The following is a 23,013-nucleotide window of genomic DNA, read 5'->3' as shown; positions in this document are numbered from 1 at the left end:
TCATATGTTCATACTGTTGGGTAATCACCACTACCATCCATCTCTATAACTCTTTCCATCTGTAAAGCTGAAACTCTGTATCCATTAAACAGTAACTCCCATTCTCCATCCCCCAGCCATGACAATCACCATTCTACTTTCTGCTACTAGTACCTTGACGACTCTAGTGCCTCATGTAAGTGGAATTATACGGTACCTGTCCTTTTGTGACTGGCTTACTTCATTTAGTATAATGTCTTCAAGGTTTATTCATGTTGTAGCATATTTCAGAAATTCTTTCCATTGTACAGATATATCACATTTTGCTTCCATTGATCCGTGGGTGGACATCTGGGCTGCTTCCATGTTTTAGCTATTGTGAACAGTGCTGCTATGAACATGGGTGTACAAATAAATGGCTCTTAGAGACCCTGTTTTCAATTATTTTTGGTAGATACCCAGAAGTGCAGCTGCTGCACTATATGGTAATTCTATGTTCAATTTTTAAAGAGACAGCCATATTGTTTTCCACAGTTTCTGTACCATTTTTATTCCTACTAACAGTGTGCAAGGGTTCCAATTTCTCATATCCTGGCCAACACTTACTATTTTCTGTTATTTAGTTTTTATTTCATAATCATAAACTTAACTCAACTCTGCAATCCAGCTAGGCACAGAAGGGAACAAGGAAAACATGGAACCCAAAGGGAACTGCAGCGAGAGCACAAAGATTCTAGGATACTGAGAGCAAATGGAGTGGAGGGGTGCACTCCTGAGCTACAGAAAGAATGGTCTGGTGGTGAAGATAAAACACAGGTCAAACTTATTAGAGTTGTTCACAGTCAGCAATGGTGATCTTTTCCTGGTCTTGCCGTTCCTGGAACCAAAGTGCTCCATGGCCTCCACAATATTCTTGCCTTCTTTCACCTCACCAAAGACCACATGCTTGCCATCCAACCACTCAGTCTTGGCAGTGGAGATGAAAAACTGTGAACTGTTTGTGTTGGGTCCAGCATTTGCCATGGAGAAGATGCCAGGACCTGTATGCTTCAGGATGAAGTTCTCATCATCAAATTTCTCCCCATAAATGGACTTGCCACGATTGCCATTATGGCGTGTGAAGTCACCACCCTGATACATAAACCCTGGAATAATTCTGTGAAAGCAGGAACCCTTAAAACCAAATCTTCTCGCCAGTGCTCAGAGCACGAAAGTTTTCTGCTGTCTTTGGAACCTTGTCTGCAAACAGCTTGAAGGAGACGCAGCCCAGGGGCTCGCCTTCAACGGCAATGTTAAAGAACAGTGGGGTTGACCATGGCTGATAGTACAGGGCTCCCGGCAGCGGTGGCATCTGCAAAGCCTCCTTTCTTTTAAAAAAAATTATTAGCCATCCTCAGACAGGCGCAGTGGCTCATGGCTGTAATTCCAGTGCTTTGGAAGGTTGAGGCAGGATTGTTTGAACTCGTGAGTTTGGGACCAGCCTGGGCAACATAGTTAGACCTTCTCTCTACCAAAAATTAAAAACCTAGCCAGGTGTAGGGGCATGTACCTACAGTCCCAGCTACTTGGTAGGCGGAAGTGGGAAGATCACTTGAGCCAGGGAGATCATGGCTGCAGTGAGCCATGATTGCACCACTGTAGTCCAGCCTGGGTGACAGAGAAAGACCATGTCTCAAAGGTAAAAAAAAGGTCGGGCGCGGTGGCTCACGCCTGTAATCCCAGCACTTTGGGAGGCCAAGGCGGCCGGATCACGAGATCAGGTGATCGAGAACATCCTGGCTAACATCCTGGTGAAACCCTGTCTCTACTAAAAACACAAAAAAATTAGCTGGGCGTGGTGGTGGGCGCCTGTAGTCCCAGCTACTTGGGAGGCTGAGGCAGGAGAATGGCGTGAACCCAGGGTGAGCTGAGATTGTGCCACTGAACAAGTCTCGCTTTGTTGCCTGGGCAACAAAGCGAGACTCTGTCTCAAAAAACAAAACAAAAATCAATAAAAAATAAAAATAGCCATCCTAATTGGTGTGAGGTGGTATCTCATTGTAGTTTTGATTTCCATTTCCCTAACGGATTAGTAACGTTGGGCACCTATTCATGTGCTTATAAGTCATCTATCCATCTTTAGAGAAATGTCTCTTCGGGTTCTAGGCCCATTTTTGAATTGGTTTTTTGTTGTGAAGTTTTAAAAGTTCTCTATATATTCTACATAAAGTCAAAATGCAGCAATAGCTATCAAATCTAAGAGGCCTAAAGAACAACAGTTTATCTCTTCCTCTAGCTACGGGTCCAGCACAGGTTGGCTGGAGTTCCACTAAACACAGTTACTCAGGAACCTGTCTTGCAGAAGCTCTATCACTTTGCAACACTGCCACCTCCACACAAGGCTTTAGGGTTTGCTGCAGCAGGGGTAGAGGGCACGAAGTTTCACGTACGGGCTCTTAATCACTTCTGCCTACAGAAGCAACATGTCACTTCCATTCAGATTGTGAGACCGCGTCTCAGTTCAAGAGGGTAAGATCCTGAACCAGGAGTGCCAGTGAGCACTGATGTTGTGTCCACAGGTTTAAATAGGTACACATGCATGCACAACACATTAAGTAAGCTATTTTATAACTTCACACTGGAAAACCTTGCTCTTTAAAGAAACTTGGGCCAGGCATGGTGGCTCACCCCTGTAATGCCAGCACTCTGGGGGCTGAGGCAAGAGGATTGCTTAAGGCCAGGAGTATGAGACTAGTGTGGGCAGCACAGCAAGACCCTATTTCTCTGTCTCTGCTTTTTTTTTTAATTAAAAAAAAAAGCCCTTTGTAGATTTTTTGTTAACAAAGGACATTTTTAGACATAAGTGGATCCTTGCCCTTTGTTTTTTCCTATCTGGAAAGATGGGCTTCCAGGTTATTTTCTTAAAGAAATGCACATAACCACTGCAGGAATTTAATTGATTACAGTGGACCTGAACGCACTCATTCCTCAAAGCTTTCAATGCCTTGGGGCACTGACTGTGGGGGGGTCCCCTTGAGTCACAGTGACGCATCAGATCTCTCATGCATCCCAATTATTACTGGGGTGCACAGGTCTCCCTGGAGGCCTTGCTGTACAGAGCTCCCCAGCCACAACCAAAGTACTGGAGGTTGAAGGTGCCAAGCCAACAAGTGGGCCACAGAGAAGGCCACCAACTCCAAGAGAAGTCTCTGTGGAAGACTCAGAGGCCTCCGACTCCAAGAGAGGACTTCTGTGCCCTCAAGACTCACCAATGCTGTCAGAGAAGGAAAGCAATATGCTGATGAACAAACTATTTCTCTCAAGTGACACTGGCTCAATATTTTCAACCCATAATAATTTCCCCTTGTAATAGTCAGGATGTATCAGAGAGACAGTCCTAAGCAGGAGTCCTAAGCAGGAGAGCACAGCGATTAGAGCATGAGCGATGGAGATGGCACAGGTCTGCCACTTGGATGGCTGTGTGACCCTGGGCAAGCTACTTAACCATCCATGTCTTGGCTTCCTCATCTGTGAAGAGGGTGACCCACCAACCTCAGGAGGCAGCTGTGAGCATTACATGAATTCACACACTTTTGTAAAGCGCTTAAGGAAATGGTATCTGGTACACCGTCCTCAATCAATGTTATTTTTATTAATTCTTCTTGTGTCTTTGTTTATTGACTTTTTTTTTTTTTTTTTGGTAGAGACGGGTTTCACCATGTTTCCTAGGCTGGTATCAAACTCTTGAGCTCAAGCAATCCTCCTGCCTCAGCCTCCCAAAGTGCTGAGATTATAGGCATGAGCCAACACACCAGGCCCTTCACCATGTATTTTTAATTGTTCTGCCTTTACTGTTCTACTTCCTCTTCTTCCCCTCCCATCATGAGCAAGCACCAACTTACCAGAAGCTATTTCTGAGAGACTGTGGAGTCCAGGAAGAACGAGAGTGATCAGCTAATTAGGAACACTATTATTACTTTAAAGGTTTAGCAGATACATCCTTCTTACTCTGGAGAGACCACAGACGGAGACACTGGACCGGCGGTCACGGTTCCTACACAAAAGGCCCCTAAGGAGTGTCTATGTCCCCTCTCATCCCCATGGGCAATGCGTACATGGGGGTGTGGGACACTGGTACCAAGCCGCCGTCTCAGGGTGGCAGCCCTGCACTGGATTTCACTGTGGCTGGCCCTTAGAATACTACACAAACTGGAGGCAGCAGCAGGCTCTAATGCACAGAAATGCCTGATTTTTTAAAAACCAAAACACCTGGTTATAAAACACTTCGTAACCATCTTGACTGCTTCATCTTCAACCCTATTCGTCTCTCTTCAGAAGTGATTCCTCCCAACATAACCCTCCCTGCTTCCTGACACTCCCCAAAAGAACTGGTTTCTAGATTTTTAGTTTCATGAACTAGTAAAATGTTCTATAAAACGGGGACTGACCTAGTATTGCCGAGTTTTTATTTTGCCAAGTAAAGATCTCAGAAACTTGATAGAAAGGCCACTGTCTCAGGGTTCAACCATTATACAAAGTTACCTTCATGCCAGTTCTCTACATTTCTCATTTCCCTTCCTCACAGTAAAAAAGTAGTCCAAAATACTGTGGGCCCCAAGCTGGTCTCAAACTCCTTGGACTCAAGTGTTCTGCCTGCCCCAGTCTCCCAAACTGCTGGGCTTGCAGGCATAAGCCATAGTGCCTGGCCCCCTAGATTTTTAATGGGAAAGCTAAAGTCATCAATTGAAGATCTTTATTTCTCACTATAGGCATTCAGTGCTATATTTTCATTTTCCTCAAGCATGCTTTAGGGGCATATGTGTGTCTTCCTTTTCATTCCATGTGAGCTACTTTGTACTTTCACTTGTTTTTTTAGAGAGGGGATCTTGCTCTGTCACACAGGTTGGAGTGCAGTGGCACACTCATAGCTCACTGAAGCCCCAAATTCCTGGGCTCAAGTGATCCCACCACCTTGGTCTCCCAAAGTGCTGGGATTATAGGTATGAGCCACCACACATGGGTGTTAACATTTCTTTGTGTTTTTTTCTTTTTTTTTTGAGATGGAGTCTAGCTCTGTTGCCCAGGCTGGAGTGCAGTGGCATGATCTCAGCTCACTGCAAGCTCCGCCTCCCAGGTTCACACCATTCTCCTGCCTCTGCCTCCCGAGTAGCTAGGACTACAGGCGCCCACCACCAGGCCGAGATAATTTTTTGTATTTTTTTCAGTAGAGACGGGGTTTCACCGTGTTAGCCAGGATGGTCTCGATCTCCTGACCTCGTAATCCCCCTGCCTTGGCCTCCCAAAGTGCTGGGATTACAGGCGTGAGTCACCGCGCCCGGCCAACATATCTTACAGCATGAGTCTGCTGCTGATGAATTATCTCAGCCTCTTTTTTTTTTTTTTTTTTAAGAGACAAGGTCTTACTCTGTCACCTGGGCTTAAGTACAGTCTTCACCTCCTGGCCTCAAGTGATCCTCCTGCCTCCCAAGTAGCTAGGACCACAGGTGCACACCACCATGCTCAGCTAATCTTTTACTTTTTGTAAAGATGGAGTCTACAAAACATAGCCAATTTGGCTATGCTTCCCAGGCTGGTCTGGAACTCCTGGGCTCATGTGATCCTTCCATCTTGGCCTCCCAAAGTGTTCAGATTACAGGCGTGAGCCATCACGCCTGGCCCTCTTTCAGCTTTTTTATATCTGAAAACTTTAGTATTTTGCCTTTGAAGATACTTTTGGGGTAGGAGGAATGACAACATAAAAAGGTATTTTCTTTTTTTTTTTTTTTTTTGAGACGGAGTCTCACGCTGTTGCCCAGGCTGGAGTGCAGTGGCGCGATCTCGGCTCACTGCAAGCTCCGCCTCCCTGGTTCCCGCCATTCTCCTGCCTCAGCCTCCTGAGTAGCTGGGACTACAGGCGCCCGCCACCGCGCCCGGCTAATTTTTTTTGTATTTTTAGTAGAGACGGGGTTTCACTGTGGTCTCGATCTCCTGACCTTGTGATCCGCCCGCCTCGGCCTCCCAAAGTGCTGGGATTACAGGCTTGAGCCACCGCGCCCGGCCTAAAAAGGTATTTTCATCTGGTAAATAATTTTAGATGGATGGCTTTTTCTTTCAGTACAGTCATGCAAACTGCATAATAGCATTTCAGTCAACAAAGGACCACTTATACAATGTTGTCCCATATGATTACAATAGAGCTAAAAAATTCCTATTGCCTAATGTCATGGCTGTAGCGTCACAGTGCAAAGCATTACTCATATTTGTGGTAATGTGGTATAAACAAATCACTGCAAGTTGTATAAAAACGTATATTAATGTTCTAAGCCTTCACATTCACTCACCACTCACTCATTGACTCACCCAGAGCAACCTCCAGTCCTGCAAGATCCAATCATGGTAAGTGCCCTATACTGTACTGTTTTTTACCTTTTATATTCTATTTTCACTGTACCTTTTCTATGTGTAGATACACAATTACTTAACATTGTGTCACAACTGCCTACAGGACTCAATAGAGTATCATGCTGTGCAGGTTTGCAGCCTAGGAGCAACAAGCCTTACCCTGTAGCCCAGGCATGTAACAGGCCGTACCACCTATATCTGTGTAAATATACTCTGATCTTTGCATGACAATGCACTTGCCTAACAACGCGTTCCTCAGAAGGTGTACCTGTTTATTGACATTACTACATGGCATGACAGCTTTAAAGATGTTGCTTCAAGGCCAGGCACAGACTCAAACCTGTAATCCCAGCATTTTGGGAAGCTGGGGAGGGTCGATCACCTGAGGTCAGGAGTTGGACACCGGCCTGCCCAACATGGTGAAACTCTGTATCTACTAAAAATACAAAAATTAGCCAGGTGTGGTGGCGGGCACCTGTAATCCCAGCTACTTGGGAGGCTGAGGCAGGAAAATTGCTTGAACCCAGAAGATGAAAGTTACAGTGAGCGGAGACTGCTGCTGCGCTCCAGCCTGGGCTACAGAGTGAGACACCATCTCAAAAGAAATTAAAAAAATAAAGATGTTGCTTCGCTGGCTTCTTACTTGCTTTTCTTTTCTGATAAGAAACCTTCTGTTGCCCATATCTTTGTTCCTATGTGCACAATATGTCTTTTCTCCTCTCGTTGGTTTGAAGGTTTTTTTATCACTGGTTTTGAGCAATTTGATTGCAAAGTGCCTTGGTATAGTGCTTCACATTTCTTATGCAGGAGATTAATCAGGCTTCTTAGCAGTGGGTTTACAGTTTTCACCAAGCTTGTAAAGTTTCTGGCCACTATTTCTTCAAATATTTTTTCTCTCCTTTCTCCTCTTCATTGGGGACTTTACTTATCAGTATAATAGGCTGCCTGAAGTTGTCCCATAGCATAGTGATGCATTTATTTATGTATTTATTTATTTATTTATTGACAGGGTCTCACTCTGTTGCCCAGACCAGAGTGCAGTGGCTTGATCATGGCTCATGTAGCCTTGACCTCCGAGGCTCAAGCAATCCTCCCCACCTTAGCCTCCCAATTAGTTGGAATCAAAGGCGTGCACACCATGCCTGGCTAATTGTTTCATTTTCTTCTTTTTTGACAGGGTCTCCCCCTTTGTTGCCCAGGATGGTCTCAGATTGCTGGGCTCAAGATCCTCCTTCTTTGTTCTCCCAAAGTGCTAGGATTACAGGCATGGTAGGAAAACAGGTGTGTGCCACCCCACCTGGCCTAGTAACGATGCTTTTGAAAATTTGTTTGGTTCTCTTTTACCCAGGTTTCACGTTGAATAGCTGAGCAGTGTTTAATCTGCCCTTCAATGTAATTCCCTTCAGTGTAAACTTGATCTCACACATTGTGGTTTTCATCTTTAGAAATTCAATTTGGGTAATTATCAGATTTTTCATGACTCTCCACTTAACTTCTGGAACACATGGAATACAATTACAGTAAGTGTTGTTTGTTTGTTTGTTTGTTTGTTTTTGAGATGGAATTTCACTCTTGTTGCCCAGGCTGGAGTGCAATGGCACTCCGCCTCCTGGGTTCAAGCGATTCTCCTGCTTCGGCGTCTCGAGTAGCTGGGATTACAGGCATGTGCCACCACGCCCGGCTAATTTTGTAATTTTAGTAGAGACAGGAGACAGTTTCTCCATGTTGGTCAGGCTGGTCTCAAACTCCTGACCTCAGGTGATCCTCCCGCCTCGGCCTCCCAAAGTGCTGCGATTATAGGTGTGAGCCACCATGCCCAGCCTACAGTGTTTTAATGTCCTTCTCTTCAACACTAATGTGCATGTCAGTACTCAGTCGGTTTTCACTGATTATTCTCTTCATTATATACACATCATAGTTTCCCACCACTCTGCATGTCTGTGCTATGGGCTGAATAATGTCCCCTCAAAATTCATATGTTGAAGTCTTAACCCCTGGCACCTCAGAATACGACTGTATTTAAAGAGAGGGTCTTAAGGAGGTAATTATGCTAAAATGAGGTCATCAGGGTGGACCCTAATCCACTATGACTAATGTTTGTAAGAAGAAATGCAGAAAGAGCCACACACAAAGGTTAGACCATATGAAGAAACACGGAGAAGGTGGTCATCTACAGGCCAAGCAGAGGGGCCCCATGAGAAACCAGCCCTGCTGACACCTCCATTTTGGACTTCTGGCCTCTAGAATTGAGAGAAAATAAACTTCTGCCATTGAAGTCACCTGGTCTGTGTTACTTTGTTATGGCAGCCCTCACAAACCCATATACCTGGAATTTCCCACTACTGAAGCATGCTGTTCCTGAATGCTTTACCCAGTAAATTACGGTCTTGCTCTAAGTAGCAGGGATTATTTCCTCTAATCTTTTCAGACAGTTCTTTCCCCAGCCACAGAGTGTCCTCATACACATGTGCTGATCAAGGGGACCCTCTGAAGACCCCAGGGTCTCTCTCTGTGTTGCTCTCTCCTCTCTGGGACTCTGTGCTATGAACTCTAGCCACATTGGTCTCTCCAGATTCTCAGCTCCACACCCACAACCCTGGGAGTCCATGCAGCTCCTCTCCCTGTGCCATGGCGTGGAAGCTCTGTCAAGGTCAGCTAGGGTACTGTAGGGCTCACTTCCTTTGTCACCTCTCCGAGTTTACTGTCCTTTGTTGCCTAGTGCCCAGTGTTTTAAAAATTGTTTCGGCCGGGCGCGGTGGCTCAAGCCTGTAATCCCAGCACTTTGGGAGGCCGAGACGGGCGGATCATGAGGTCAGGAGATCGAGACCATCCTGGCTAACCCGGTGAAACTCCGTCTCTACTAAAAAATACAAAAAACTAGCCGGGCGAGGTGGCGGGCGCCTGTAGTCCCAGCTACTCGGGAGGCTGAGGCAGGAGAATGGCGTGCACCCGGGAGGCGGAGCTTGCAGTGAGCTGAGATCTGGCCACTGCACTCCAGCCTGGGCGACAGAGCGAGACTCCGTCTCAAAAAAAAAAAAAAAAAGAAAATTTGTTTGGTTCTGTTTTCCCCAGGTTTTACGTTGAATAGTCAAGCCCTTTCTTTAGCAGTGTTTAATCTACCCTTCAGTGTAATTCCCTTCAGTGCAACCTTTACCTCACACATTGTGGTTTTCATCTTTAGAAATTCAATTTGGGTAATTTTCATATATTCCATGACTCCACTTAACTTCTGGAACATATGGAATACAATTACAGTATGTGTTGTTTTGTTTTTTGTTTTTTTAAGACGGAATTTCGCTCTTGTTGCCCAGGCTGGACTGCAATGGCGCGATTTTGGCTAATATATCACGTTAATTATGATAATATCATAATGATCAATATAATGGGCTGCCTGAAGTTGTCCTATAGCATAGTGATGCTATTATTTGTTTATTTTTTGGTATCTAATATCACTGCTAAGAAAACTCACCCCCTCCAGCCATCCCTCCCCGTCTTTCCCCCTTTCCCGCACAGCTCTCTGGAAAAGCTACCTGCATTTCCTCTCCACTTCTTCCTTGAGCTCTCACCATTAGGCTTTTGCCCCCACCACTGCAGTAAGACACTCCTGTCAATGCTGATCTCATGTCACCAAATCCAATCGCAGATCATGCTGTCTTCTGCAACAGGCCTTCTTTAGGTGGCTACCTTGACACCTTTTCCCAGCAATCCTCCTAACTCATTGCCCAGGTCCTGACTCCTCTGTCCTGACTTGCCTGCTGGGCGAGTCTGCTGCAGGGCTCTAGGTACCACCTGCCACAGCCATGGTCAGATACAGGCCCTAACCTTCCCCTTGAACTCTACCCCCATCCACCTGGATGTTTAACAGACACCTCAATATGTCCAAAACCAAACAGATTACTTCTCCTGCCTCAAAGCACTTGCTCTTTCCACATCTATCCCCATCTCAGTATCTGGCAACTCCATTCTTCCTGTTGCTCAGAAAGTAGTTTGTGAATCCAGAATCACATGCTTCTTCTTATCTCCACACCTGCTGTCCCAGCCTAAGCCCCCGTCATCTCTTGCCTGGATGACTCTGGCAGCCCCTAGCTGGTCTCCCTGCTTGCCCACTGCAGTCTGTGCTTGTCACACAGTCAGAGTGATATGATGACAACACACATCATGCCATTTCTCTCTTCTAAAGCAGCCAGTGCCATCCGTTCATGTCTCCTTGTCAGAAACGTTCCCTGTACACCCGGACTGTGCACACACAGTCACAGGGCCTCATCTGTGGCTATCTCCTCACTGGGACCATTTTCCTCCTTAGTGCCCTGAGCATGTGGCATCACATGTTTCTTCATGTGTTATCTGCCTCCCCTACCAGAATGTAAAGGCCAGGAGAACTGCTATGGCCTCGGCATTCACAGGTGTTACTGGGCATAACAGGTACTCAAACTGTTAAATGAGTGGCTGGAAAAAAGTGTTAAATAAGCAAATAGTAGTGCTATAAATGCTCTAATACCAACAGACACATTAACTGATCAGGATGGACTGTATATGTATGACTGGCTGAGAAGCTAGACTCTTAATTGTTTGGGGCAGAAAAGGGTAGAAGAAAATCCTTCTTGACATGAGCTAACAGATCTTTCTCAGTACCCTCAACTCGTGTTTTCTTGTTTGTTTGTTTTGTTTTGTTTCTGAGACAAAGTCTTGCTCTGTAGCCCAGGCTGGAGTGCAGTGGCGCAATCTCGGCTCACTGCAACCTCCACTTCCTGGGTTCCAGCGATTCTCCTGCCTCAGCCTCCCAGGATTACAGGAGGTAATCCCTTATCTGGGATTACAGGTGCTTACAACCTTGCCAGGCTAATTTTTATCTTTTTAGTAGAGATGGTGTTTAACCACGTTAGCCAGGCTGGTCCTGAACTCCTGACCTCAAGTGATCTGCCTGCCTCGGCCTCCCAAAGTGCTGGGATTAAAGGCATGAGTAACCACACTGGCCAGTACCCTCAACTCTTAATATCATGGGGCTAGTCATCTAGAAGATGTCACTGACCGAGCACTCACCATGTGCCACGAACATTCCACACACCTGGGTCTCACCACAATCCTACAGGGAAGACACTGTAATCCCCACATCACAGATGAAAAAACAAACTCAGTGTTACACAACTCACCCAAGCCAGAGAATCTGAAAACTCACCTGAGACCCGGGTCTCTATGAAGGCTATCCTCTGCAACAGTAAATCACAATACAAAGCGGCCCAGGTCTAAATGAGAAGTCTTGCTGGTAATGGGACACTTTGGTTCCGGCATCCTGGCTCTTGGCCCCTGTTCACTGACTGACACTCTAGACGCTGGCTCTCAGTGTGGCACGAGATAGATGGCTTACCCACTCTCATGCTGAAACAGCCCCTGCCAAAGCACAAACACACTGAGCCTGAAGTCTTGTGGCGTCATCTCTGGGTGAAGAGCATCGACTTAATCTGTCAGCTTTTTAGGTTATATTTCAATAAACACTTTCCCTGCAGATTTCACTCTGGAAGGAAAAGTGTTCTAAGGGAGGAGGAGAGAAAGGAGGGGAATGAAGAGGAGGAGAAGTCGCAGCAGCAGGAGTCTGAAATGATGTCCTGTCTCCAAAGCTGTTAGCACAAACCTGACCCATCTTCCATGCCTCTCTCCAAGGCTTCCTCCATGAAAGTGCCTCAGGTGCTTTCAGCCTGCCCAAAAATACCCCTCACAGTTCAGGCCTGTCTGCCAAAGTCACCATAGAAGGTGGGCACTCACTTGGGAAGAGACACTGTGGCTGAAAGGAACTAGGAACCAAGCAGAGATACAGGATGCAGAGTCCTAATAAAGCAGAAGGCAGTGGCAAAGCACCAAGTCCCAGTGTGGCCGGTCCCTGGCTGGAGTGCAGCCATGATAAGGTACACTGAGTTAGGAAGAGGAGAACCAGCACCAGTTGTGGGGGGTGGGAGGCCAGCTGCGGCACCATAAACAAAGCCAGCCCCATGCCTTGTCACAGTCCTGGCACAGACCGTACTGAGAGTGAAGCAAAAGGAAAAAGGAGATGGACAAAGCGGACTTTAATCACAAAAGCTAGCTCAGAACTCGCTCCCATCTTCCTAATCTGTAAAGAAAAGATGAAGAGATACCATGCAGGGACACTTAGAGGGTGAGGTTGATACTGAACCTGGGGAAGGCTGACACTGAAGAAGACAGATGTTAACCTCAGCCATCCACCCTTCTGGGTTAGGGGGAAGCCATTAGCAACCTGGGATAAAGTATCTTCTTTGGGTCAAGGAAGAACGAGGTGTGATGACTGTCTTCTTTGGCATTTATGTGTGAGGGTGATCTGGCTATGAAATCTCCCATGCAGCCCACTGATCTCTGTCCATCCAGCAGATCTGGCCTGTTGGTTGGGAGTCAGAGGAAAAAGACTAGGTGACACACAGACCGTGTACATCTCATGACTGCCTTCTCAGGGTCCAAATTAGACCAGTCGTGCCTTCAACGAGCATTCCCAAGAATTCCAGGGCTAAAGAAAGGCCCACAAAATTCCTCATTTGGGCTGGGCACGGTGGCTCACCCCTGTATTCCCAGCACTTTGGGAGGCCGAGGCGGGCAGATCACAAGGTCAGGAGTTCAAGACCAGCGTAGTCAATATGATGAAAGCCCGTCTCTACTAAAAATACAAAAATTAAGGCTGGGCACAGTGGCTCACGCCTGTAATCCCACCACTTTGGGAGGCCAAGGCAGGCAGATCATGAGGTCAGGAGTTCAAGATCAGCTTGACCAACATGGTGAAACCTCGTCTCTACTAAAAATACAAAAAATTAGCCAGGCATGGTGGCGCGCGCCTGTAATCCCAGCTACTTGGGAGGTTGAGGCAGGAGAATCACTTGAACCTGGGAGGCAGAGGTTGCAGTGAGCCAAGATTGCGCCACTGCTCTCCAGCCTGGGCAACAGAGGGAGACTCTGTCTCAAAAAAAAAAAAAAAGAAAAAATTAGCCGGGCATGGTGGCAGGCACCCGTAGTCCCAGCTACTCGGGAGGCTGAGGCAGAAAAGTCGCTTGAATCTAGGAGGCAGAGGTTGCAGTGAGCCGAGATCATGCCACTGCACTCCAGCCTGGGTGACAGAGCGAGACTCTGTCTCAAAAAAAAGAAAAAAAAAAAATCACTCATTTGCCCAGTACCTCCTCACACCAGACACCATGCAAAGAAAAACTTATCTAGTTCCTCATCCCAAGGAGTACAGAGTTGACCTATGAATGAGATAAATATTTACCTTTAAAAATTACCTTTCAGCCCAGAATTTAAAAACAAAAAAAACTGGTTTGGGGTTCGTCTTGACCTCCAAAATTGCTCTCATCTGAATTACTTACCAATGTTAAAAAAGTTGGCAATACTACACACACACACACACACACAAGCACACACACTAAGACAAAAAAAATTACATAAACAAACAAAAGGTTGGGTGCACTGGCTCATGCCTTTAATCCCAGTACTTTGGGAGGCTTAGGCAGGTGGATCACTGGAGCTCAGGAGTTCAAGTCCAGTCTGGGCAACATGGCAAAACCCTGTCTCTACAAAAAATACAAAAATTAGCTAGATATGGTGGTGGGTGCCTGTAGTCCCAGCTACTTGTAAGGCTGAGGTGCGAAGACCATTTGACCCTGGGGGGCACAGGCTGCAGTAAGCCATGACTGCACCGCAGCACTCCAGTTTGGGTGTAGAGCCAAACGATCTCAAACACAAAACAAAACAAACTAAAAAAAACACCAGCTAGTCTTTTCCAGAAAGACTGGACGATCTGGCCACTCTGGGACCACATTCCTGCCAGGCAGCAACAGGACAGGGTGTGGTAGCTGCTATCCCCTTCAGACAGAACCTGTTCTCTCCACTTGTCTGCAGCCCTCAGCATCCCCCTCATCTCCCGGAACTAAAAAGAAATAAATATTTTCTTTGATGGAGCAGAAAATACGTATGTGTGTGTTTATATTTTTCCCCACTTCAGTGTATGTATGGATAATACATATATTATTGACTAGCCTAAATCAAGAAGAAAAAGCAGGCCAGGCGTGGTGGCTCATGCCTGTAATCCCAGCACTTTGGGAGGCCAAGACGGGCGGATCACCTGAGGGTGGGAGTTCGAGACCAGCCTGACCAACATGGAAAAACCCTGTCTCTATGAGAAATACAAAATTAGCTAGGTATGGCAGCACATACCTGTAATCCCAGCTACTCGGTAGGCTGAGGCAGGAGAATTGCTTGAACCTGGGAGGTGGAGGTTGCAATGAGCCGAGATCATGCCATTGCACTCCAGCCTGGGCAACAAGAGTGAAACTCCGTCTCAAAAAAAAAAAAAAAAAAAAGAGGAAAAACCCTAATTACAAAAAACAGGGAACAAAACTAGGGAAATGGCCACAGCTACAGAGGAAAAAAGGTGAATTTAATTGATAATTTTATATGAATACATAAACCGCCAAAACTGAAATCAGGACATAGCAAATCTAAACAGGTCAATGACTTAGAAGACACTGTAGTAGTTACCAAAGTGCTATATTCTGAAACAGCACTGGCTAGGATGGTGGCTCATGCCTATAATCCCAATACTTTAGGGGACAGAGGTGGAAGCACTGCTTGAAAGAGAAGTTCAAGACCAGCCTAGGCAACGTGGCAAAGACCTGTATGTGCCAAAAAAGTTAAATAAATAAATAAATAAATAAATATAAAGGCACCAGGCTTAGAAAGTTTTACAAGAAAATTCCTACCAAATTTTAAACAAATATTTTAAAAATTTTGTCAGCTGGCTAAAAGTTTAGAATAAAATGGCCGGGCGCGGTGGCTGATGCCTGTAATGCCAGCACTTTGGGAGGCCAAGGCGGGCAGATCACGAGGTCAGGAGATCGAGACCATCCTGGATAACACAGTGAAACCCCATCTCTACTAAAAAAAACACAAAAAATTAGCCGAGTGGGGTGGCAGGCGCCTGTAGTCCCAGTTACTCTGGAAGCTGAGGCAGGAGAATTGCATGAACCTGAGAGGCAGAGCTCGCAGTGAGCCGAGATCGCGCCACTGCACTCCAGCCTGGGCGACAAAGCAAGACTCCGTCTCAAAATAATAATAATAATAATAAAAGTTTAGAATAAAATGTTATATAAGAAACTTTTTATAAAGCTATAGAAAACACTAAAACAACTTGATAAAGGTTGCATAAGAGAAAATTACAGACTATTCTCACAAATAATGATGTAAAATTTCTAAATAAAATATCAATAAATAGGCCAGGTGTGGTGGCTCACACCTTATAATCTCAGCACTTTGGGAGGCTGAGGTGGGCAGATTATCTGAGGTCAGTAGATTGAGTCCAGCCTGGTCAACATGGCAAAATCCCGTCTCCACTAAAAATACAAAAATTAGCAGTGCATGGTGGCACACGCCTATCCCGGCTATTCAGGAGGCTGAGGCCGGAGAATTGCTTGAACCTGAGAGGCAGAGGTTGCAGTGACCCGAGATCGCACCACTGCACTCCAGCCTGGGCGACAGAGTGAAACTCCGTCTCAAAAAAAAATAAAAAATAAATTAATAGAATCTGACTATACAATAAGAGAGTTCATCCCAGGAATACAATGATGATTCAATAATATAAATCCATTACTATAACTTACTATGTTAACAGATAAAAGAAGAAAATCTCTCTGATCGGCCGGGCGCGGTGGCTCAAGCCTGTAATCCCAGCACTTTGGGAGGCCGGGACGGGCGGATCACGAGGTCAGGAGATCGAGACCATCCTGGCTAACACGGTGAAACACCGTCTCTACTAAAATACAAAAAAAATTAGCCGGGCGAGGTGGCGGGCGCCTGTACTCCCAGCTACTCGGGAGGCTGAGGCAGGAGAATGGCGTGAACCCGGGAGGCGGGGCTTGCAGTGAGCTGAGATCGGGCCACTGCACTCCAGCCTGGGCCACAGAGCCAGACTCCGTCTCAAAAAAAAAAAAAAAAAAAAAAAAAGAAAATCTCTCTGATCATTCCACAGATATGCACTGGCATTTGAGAAAACTCAGTCACCATTTTTTATTTTAAAAACATCAGTGAGGGAGCAAGAACAAAAACAAAAAGCTCCCCACAACATTAGCAACACACCCCAGCATGTCACTTAATGGCAAAAACACTAACAGCATTCTCACTGAAGTCAGGAATGAAACAAGTTACTCAGTGTCATCCCTATTATTTAACTTTGTTCTAGAAATGCAATGCAATCAGAAAAGAAAAAGAGGTCAGACATGGTGGCTCACGCCTGTAATCCCAACACTTTGGGAGGCCGTGATAGGCAGATCACTTGAAGTCAGGAGTTGGAGACCAGTCTGGTCAACATGGTGAAACGCCATCCCTACTAAAAATACAAAAATTAGCCATGTGTGGTGGCATGTGCTTGTAATCCCACCTTCTCGGGAGGCTGAGGCAGGAGAATTTAGGCCTGGCATGGTAGTTCACGCCTAGCACTTTGGGAGACCCAGACAGAAGGATCACTTGAAGCCAGGAATTCAAGACCAGCCTGGGGGGCAACATAGTGAGACTTCAGATCTACCAAAAAAAAAAAAAAAAAAAACAAAGAATATTAACCAGGAGTGCATAAACACAGCATCTCAGCTACTAGGGAGGCTGATGTGGGAGGATCACCTGAGCCCAGGAGGTCTGGACTGCAGTGGGCCATGATCATGCCACTGTGCTCCAGCCTGGGTGATAGAACTGCCTTAAAAAAAATTGTTTAAAAATATTCCAGGCCAGGTACTGTGGCTCATGCCTATAATCCAAGCAATTTCGGAGGCCGAGGCGGGTGGATCACGAGGTCAGGAGTTTGAGACCAGCCTGGCCAACATGGTGAAACCCTGTCTCTACTAAAAATACAAAAATTAGCCTGGCTCGGTGGCGGGCACCTGTAATCCCAGCTACTTGGGAGGCTGAAGCAGGAGAATTGCTTGAACCCAGGAGGTGGAGGCTGCAGTGAGCCAAGATCACCACTGCACTCCAGCCTGGACGATAGAACAAGACTCCTTCTCAAGAAAAAAAACAATCCAAACTTTCATCCTACCAAAAAAAAGGAGAAGACGAATGGATGATTCAAAATTGGCTAAACACTGAAAACTTTAAGTGATGGATACATGAAGGCTCATTAGATTGTCTTCTCTACTTCCGTGTATGTTGACAATAAAGAGTTTAAAAAATGTAGGGAAGGATCAAAAGGAGGATCATAAAAGACAAAGGAGCCGGCTCCGCGCGCAATGGATAATTTGTTCATTCAACAAGTATTTTTTAACCACTACTAGGTGCCAGCTACTGGAAATACTTAAGTGGAGAAAACAAAGCTCCTGTTCTCATGGTGCTTCCATTCTGGTTGCAGGGGAGGCACACAAGCAAAAATTACAATCTCCAGTAAGTGATAATAACGTCGACAGGGGTGGGCTGGTCTAAGAAGGCCTCAGTGAGGAGGTGATGGTGGCACAGAGTCTGAGAGAGGAAGAGGAGAAAGTCCAAGGATGTCTGAGAGAGCCAGCCGGGAAGGAAGACAACCAGTAGCTCGCAAATTTGGTCTTCCTTGCCTTTGTTTTGCTTTTTACCCCAACAGTCTTTTGCTTATCCAAAGGATATGGACACAACTGGAATGCCTCTCTTTGTCCTGACTAGAAAATAAAAATTAGGCCGGGCGCGGTGGCTCAAGCCTGTAATCCCAGCACTTTGGGAGGCCGAGACGGGCAGATCACGAGGTCAGGAGATCGAGACCATCCTGGCTAACACAGTGAAACCCCGTCTCTACTAAAAATACAAAAAAAAACTTAGCCGGGCGAGGTGGCAGGCGCCTGTAGTCCCAGCTACTCGGGAGGCTGAGGCAGGAGAATGGCGTGAACCCGGGAGGCGGAGCTTGCAGTGAACTGAGATCCGGCCACTGCACTCCAGCCTGGGTGACAGAGGGAGACTCCGTCTCAAAAAAAAAAAAAAAAAAAGAAAAGAAAATAAAAATTAATCAGGTCATTTTAATACAGTACATTCTTCAAGGAAGGTGCCAGGTCGGCGCTGTTTCCCCAAACGTTGTGGAAACAATTTTTTTCTTTTCTTTTCTTTTTTTTGAGACGGAGTTTCGTTCTTGTTGCCCAGGCTGGAGTGCAATAGTGCGATCTCGGCTCCGCCATATCTTCGCTCACCGCAACCTCCGCCTCCCAGATTCAAGTGATTCTCCTGCCTCAGCCTCCCGAGTAGCTGGGATTACAAGCATATGCGCCACCACGCCCGGCTAATTTCTTATTTTTAGTAGAGAAGGGGTTTCTCCATGTTGGTCAGGCTGATCTCGAACTCCAGACCTCTGATAATCTGCCCCCCTCGGTCTCCCAGAGTGCTGGCATTACAGGCGTGAGCCACCGCGCCTGGCAATTCGATTTTTTCGAAGGAAGAATTTTCCAATTTATCTAACATGCCATGTCTGTTAATAAAAGTGTATTAAAGTTAAATCATGAGTTTTTAATGCAAATAAATATTTCCATAGTAAAGAGAACAGATTAGTTTCACAAAAGATATTGCAGATGCTAGATAATTTTACACCCATAGACGAGTCTATCAGTCTCTGCCCTTCTGTCAAATCATCAACTTAGAGGTGTCTATAGTTTAATTTCATGATCTTTTAAGCAATGAAGTTGAAATTCTAATTTTCTTTAGGAGCGACTTGCATAAATATTTTACACTCAAGTGGCCAGCATCAACTAAGGGCATTCCAGATGGTCAAAAAAGAAGTGCTCTGCTACAACGCCCGAGATCACCATATAGTAACTTCTTCAAATCACCACGAAATATCAAGACTTCAAAGCTGCCAGGAATGCTACGTTCTACAAACAGCCAGATAATTCGGAAACCAGCAGATGGGAGGAGAAATCTGTCCGTATGAAACATGTTCCCATCTCCATCCCAACTGCATCACAGTTTTGAAAGTGGCTTTATATAAACGCGTTCATCTTCTACCCAAAGGGAGAACACCAATAACCAAACGATCCAGGACTGCAAGGTGATTCCCAAGGAGGCGAACTTGTGCGGACAGATTTCACGCACCACGAACCACCACCAGCAGAGGGAAGGACAGGCTTCCCTCCGACGGCTGCGATGCTCCGAGTCCCTCCTTCCCCTACAACCTGCGGCCCACTGAGCCCTTCCCCAAAGGTCTCGGAGTTCTGAACGACGCACGCACCCGACCCTAGTTACCTGGCAGAGGCGCCGAGCGCCCAAGATGCCAGTAAGGCTCCGTGCACGCAGCCCAGCCTGAAGGGCGCCTGCCCGGGCGCTCGGTGCGGGGCCCGATGCAGAGCAGGAAGAGGAGGTCCGAGTGGGCCCCAGCGCTCTCAGGATCTGGCGCCGGCCCCTCTGCCTCATGCCTCTGCTGTGCCCGGCGTCCAGGGATCGCCCAAGGACTCCCCACCCGCTACCCTACTCTTCTACGCGGGGTCATGACTTCGGGCGGCGCCAAGCCCCCAACGTAAGGGTCCCCCGGGCAGCCCCGGGAAAGGGTCGGGGTGCAAGGCTAGGCTGGGAGTGCCGAGCGCGCGGGCGGGAGGAGAACACAGAGGGTCAGGGGCAGGGCACAGCGCTCCCTCCGCGCTGCCTGGGGAAGGGAGCGGGGGTGGGGCCGCCGCGGGCCAAATGCGGGACACTAGCGCGCAACCGGGCGGCCGCAGATCGGGCGGGCGGTCACCCTGGGTGGGGCTGGGGGGTGCTGGGGCCCCCTGCGGGACGCACCTGCGCCAGGTGAGCCCCCCCTCCGCGAAGCCTCACCTGCCCAGCGCCCGTTTCATTCCCGCGTCGGCTGCGCAGCGCGGCTCGGCCGCCCCCGTGCCCGTCAGGCGCAGGTTCTGCTTCAGGCGGCAGTCGGCGTCCAGCGCCGCGGCAGCCGAGCCGGAGGAGGACGAGCCCGCGGCGGCGCAGCGCTCATGCTCCAAGGCGACGGGCTCGGTCCGCTTCCTCATGCCGCGGCCGACAGGGCCGGCCGCCGACGGCGCCCGCTGGCCTCACCCGCCGCCTGCGCCGCAATGCCGCCGCTCACAGCCGCCGCCGCTCACAGCCGCCGCCACCCGGAGCCCGGAGCCCGGAGCCCGAAACCCGCAGCTCCTCACATCCCAGCCCAGGCCGCGGCGCCCGCTACTAACCAGCGGCGGGGGCCCGCCGGCCACGCCGGCCAATCAGCGCCGGGCTCCCGCTGGCCCTGCCCCCGGCCCCGCCCCGGCCACCTCTTCGCGGGTTCCGAGGGGCGCGCGCCCAGCATCCTCGGCGCCACCCGCAGCCATCTTGTGGGAGGGTAGGCAAAGCCGCAGCGGCGCGTCATCTGCGGGGCAGGGCTCTGGGCTCCATCGCGACGCTGCAGCTGCCCTCGCCCGGGCGCTCGGTGTGAGGAGCACCCACTCCCTGTCGTGCCCCGGTTCAGTGACCCGAAAGGGGTGGCCCAGCGAGCCAGACCCGCAACGCCGGGCCCCTCGCGCTTCTGCGAACGGAAACCCAGAGGTAGCAAATCGCATTTCCGTTCTCGTGATTCTTAACTCTTCTCACAAGGACTTTACCTTTAAAAGTATGCTTTCCGGTCGTCAATTTTTAATTTGAAGCAAATGTATAAACTCAGTTTTTACTTTTGGGCCGAACATATGAACTGCTTGAAAAATTTACTTTTTAAAAACCTGTATTAGATTTTAGATTTTTGTAAAGCAATTAAGACTACCTGATGGGAGGAAAATCCATTTCAAAGATAAATTCGCCCTTGTGAAACCCAAATTTAGTACTAATTCAACCCATCCTAAAAAGAGAAAAGGAAAGAAAAAAGGGCAGTTTCACAAATTTAGTTTTATAACTTTGGCTTTCCTTAATATGGCATTGATTTTATATATAATCTATAACCAAGAGAGATATTTGCTTACTTATTCCAAAGTAACTTTAGAAATTTCAATATTTGTCACTTTGAAAACTATTGGCAATTGGTAATCTAAGGTCAATTGGAAATGCGTTTAGAAATTCAACAGCTTTTTATGTTACTTTTGTAGTGATACTTTGAAATTGCAACGTAATTTGTAGACCATATTACTAAGTGTTACAGCCTGCATTCATAATTGTGTCAATATCTCCAGATATACTTTTTAAAAACATTATGGGCTGAGCTCTGTGGCTCATGCGTGTAATCTCAGCACTTTGGGAGGCGGAGATGGGTGGATCACTTAAGTACAGGAGATGGAAGCCAGACCAGCCTGGCCAGCATGGTGAAACTCTGTCTCTACTAAGAATACGAAAATTAGCCGGGTGTGGTGGCACAAGCCTGAGTGACAGAGCAAGACTGTTTTTTAAAAAAAAAAAAAGACTGGGCGTGGTGGCTCACGCCTGTAATCCCAGCACTTTGGGAGGCCGAGGCGGGTGGATCACAAGGTCAGGAGATCAAGGCTAACCTGGCCAACATAGTGAAACCCCATCTCTACTAAAAATACAAAAATTAGCCAGGTGTGGTGGCACAAACCTATAATCCCAGCTACTTGGGAGGCTGAGGCAGGAGACTTTCTTGAACCTGGGAGGCAGAGGTTGCAGTGAGCTGAGATCATGCCATTGCACTCCAGCCTTGGGGACAAAAGCAAACTTCTGTCTCAAACAAAAAAAAAAAAAGAAAAAAAATAGCTGGGTATTGTGGCGCATGCCTGTATTCCCAGCTGCTTGGGAGACTGAGGCAGGAGAATTGCTTGAACCAGGGAGTCGGAGGTTGCTGTGATCCGAAATTGTGCCACTGCACTCCACCCTGGCGACAGAGGGAGACTCTTCTCAAAAACAAACAAATTAGCCGGGTGTGGTGGCGCACGCCTGTAATCCCAGCTACTTGGGAGGCTGAGGCAGGAGAATTGCTTGAACCTGGGATGCTGGGATTGGGAGGTTGCAGTGAGCTGAGATCACACAACTGCACTGCAGCCTGGGTGACAGAGCAAGCCTCCATCTCAAAATAAACAAACATACTATGAAATGTAAATGATAAATTCTTTATAGTGATGTAGTAACACATCCTGGAGAAATTGGAAATCTAGGAAATAACTAAAACGTAAAAGAAAAAAAAAGTTTTGACTCTATCACTCACTTCAATTGAAAACAAACAGGCCGCGCGCGGTGGCTCAAGCCTGTAATCCCAGCACTTTGGGAGGCCGAGACGGGCGGATCACAAGGTCAGGAGATCGAGACCATCCTGGCTAACATGGTGAAAGCCCGTCTCTACTAAAAATACAAAAAAAAAACTAGCCGGGCGCGGTGGCGGGCGCCTGTAGTCCCAGCTACTCGGGAGGCTGAGGCAGGAGAATGGCGTAAACCCGGGAGGCGGAGCTTGCAGTGAGCTGAGATCGGGCCACTGCACTCCAGCCTGGGCGACAGAGCGAGACTCCGTCTCAAAAAAAAAAAAAAAAAGAAAACAAACAAAAACAACAACAGCAGGGAGCGGTGGCTCACGCCTGTAATCCCAGCACTTTGGGAGGCCGAGGTGGGGGGATCACAAGGTCAGGAGATCGTGACCATCCTGGCTAACACGGTGTCTCTACTAACAATATAAAAAATGAGCCGGGCGTGGTGGCTGGCCGCTGTAGTCCCAGCTACATGGGAGGCTGAGACAGGAGAATGGCGTGTGTGGGG

General features: G+C 47.5%; 1 protein-coding gene across 3 annotated transcripts in view; it reads right to left on the bottom strand.

The window, feature by feature from the left end:
- The window catches only part of ABHD12 (abhydrolase domain containing 12, lysophospholipase), an 88,104-nt gene extending 67,595 nt beyond the window's left edge, over nt 1-20,509 (bottom strand). For 2 of the 3 annotated variants that reach the window (XM_015149621.3, XM_077948424.1), the window contains exon 1: nt 20,152-20,509. In XM_015149621.3, coding sequence (XP_015005107.1) covers nt 20,152-20,342 — 191 coding nt within the window. In that variant the 5' untranslated portion in view covers nt 20,343-20,509. 3 annotated transcript variants of the gene reach the window in all.
- Nucleotides 20,510-23,013: the final 2,504 nt, after the last annotated feature.

The sequence above is a fragment of the Macaca mulatta genome, chromosome 10 (assembly GCF_049350105.2).
Source record: "Macaca mulatta isolate MMU2019108-1 chromosome 10, T2T-MMU8v2.0, whole genome shotgun sequence".
Taxonomy (NCBI): domain Eukaryota; kingdom Metazoa; phylum Chordata; class Mammalia; order Primates; family Cercopithecidae; genus Macaca; species Macaca mulatta.
This window is presented reverse-complemented; position numbering and strand designations above follow the sequence as displayed.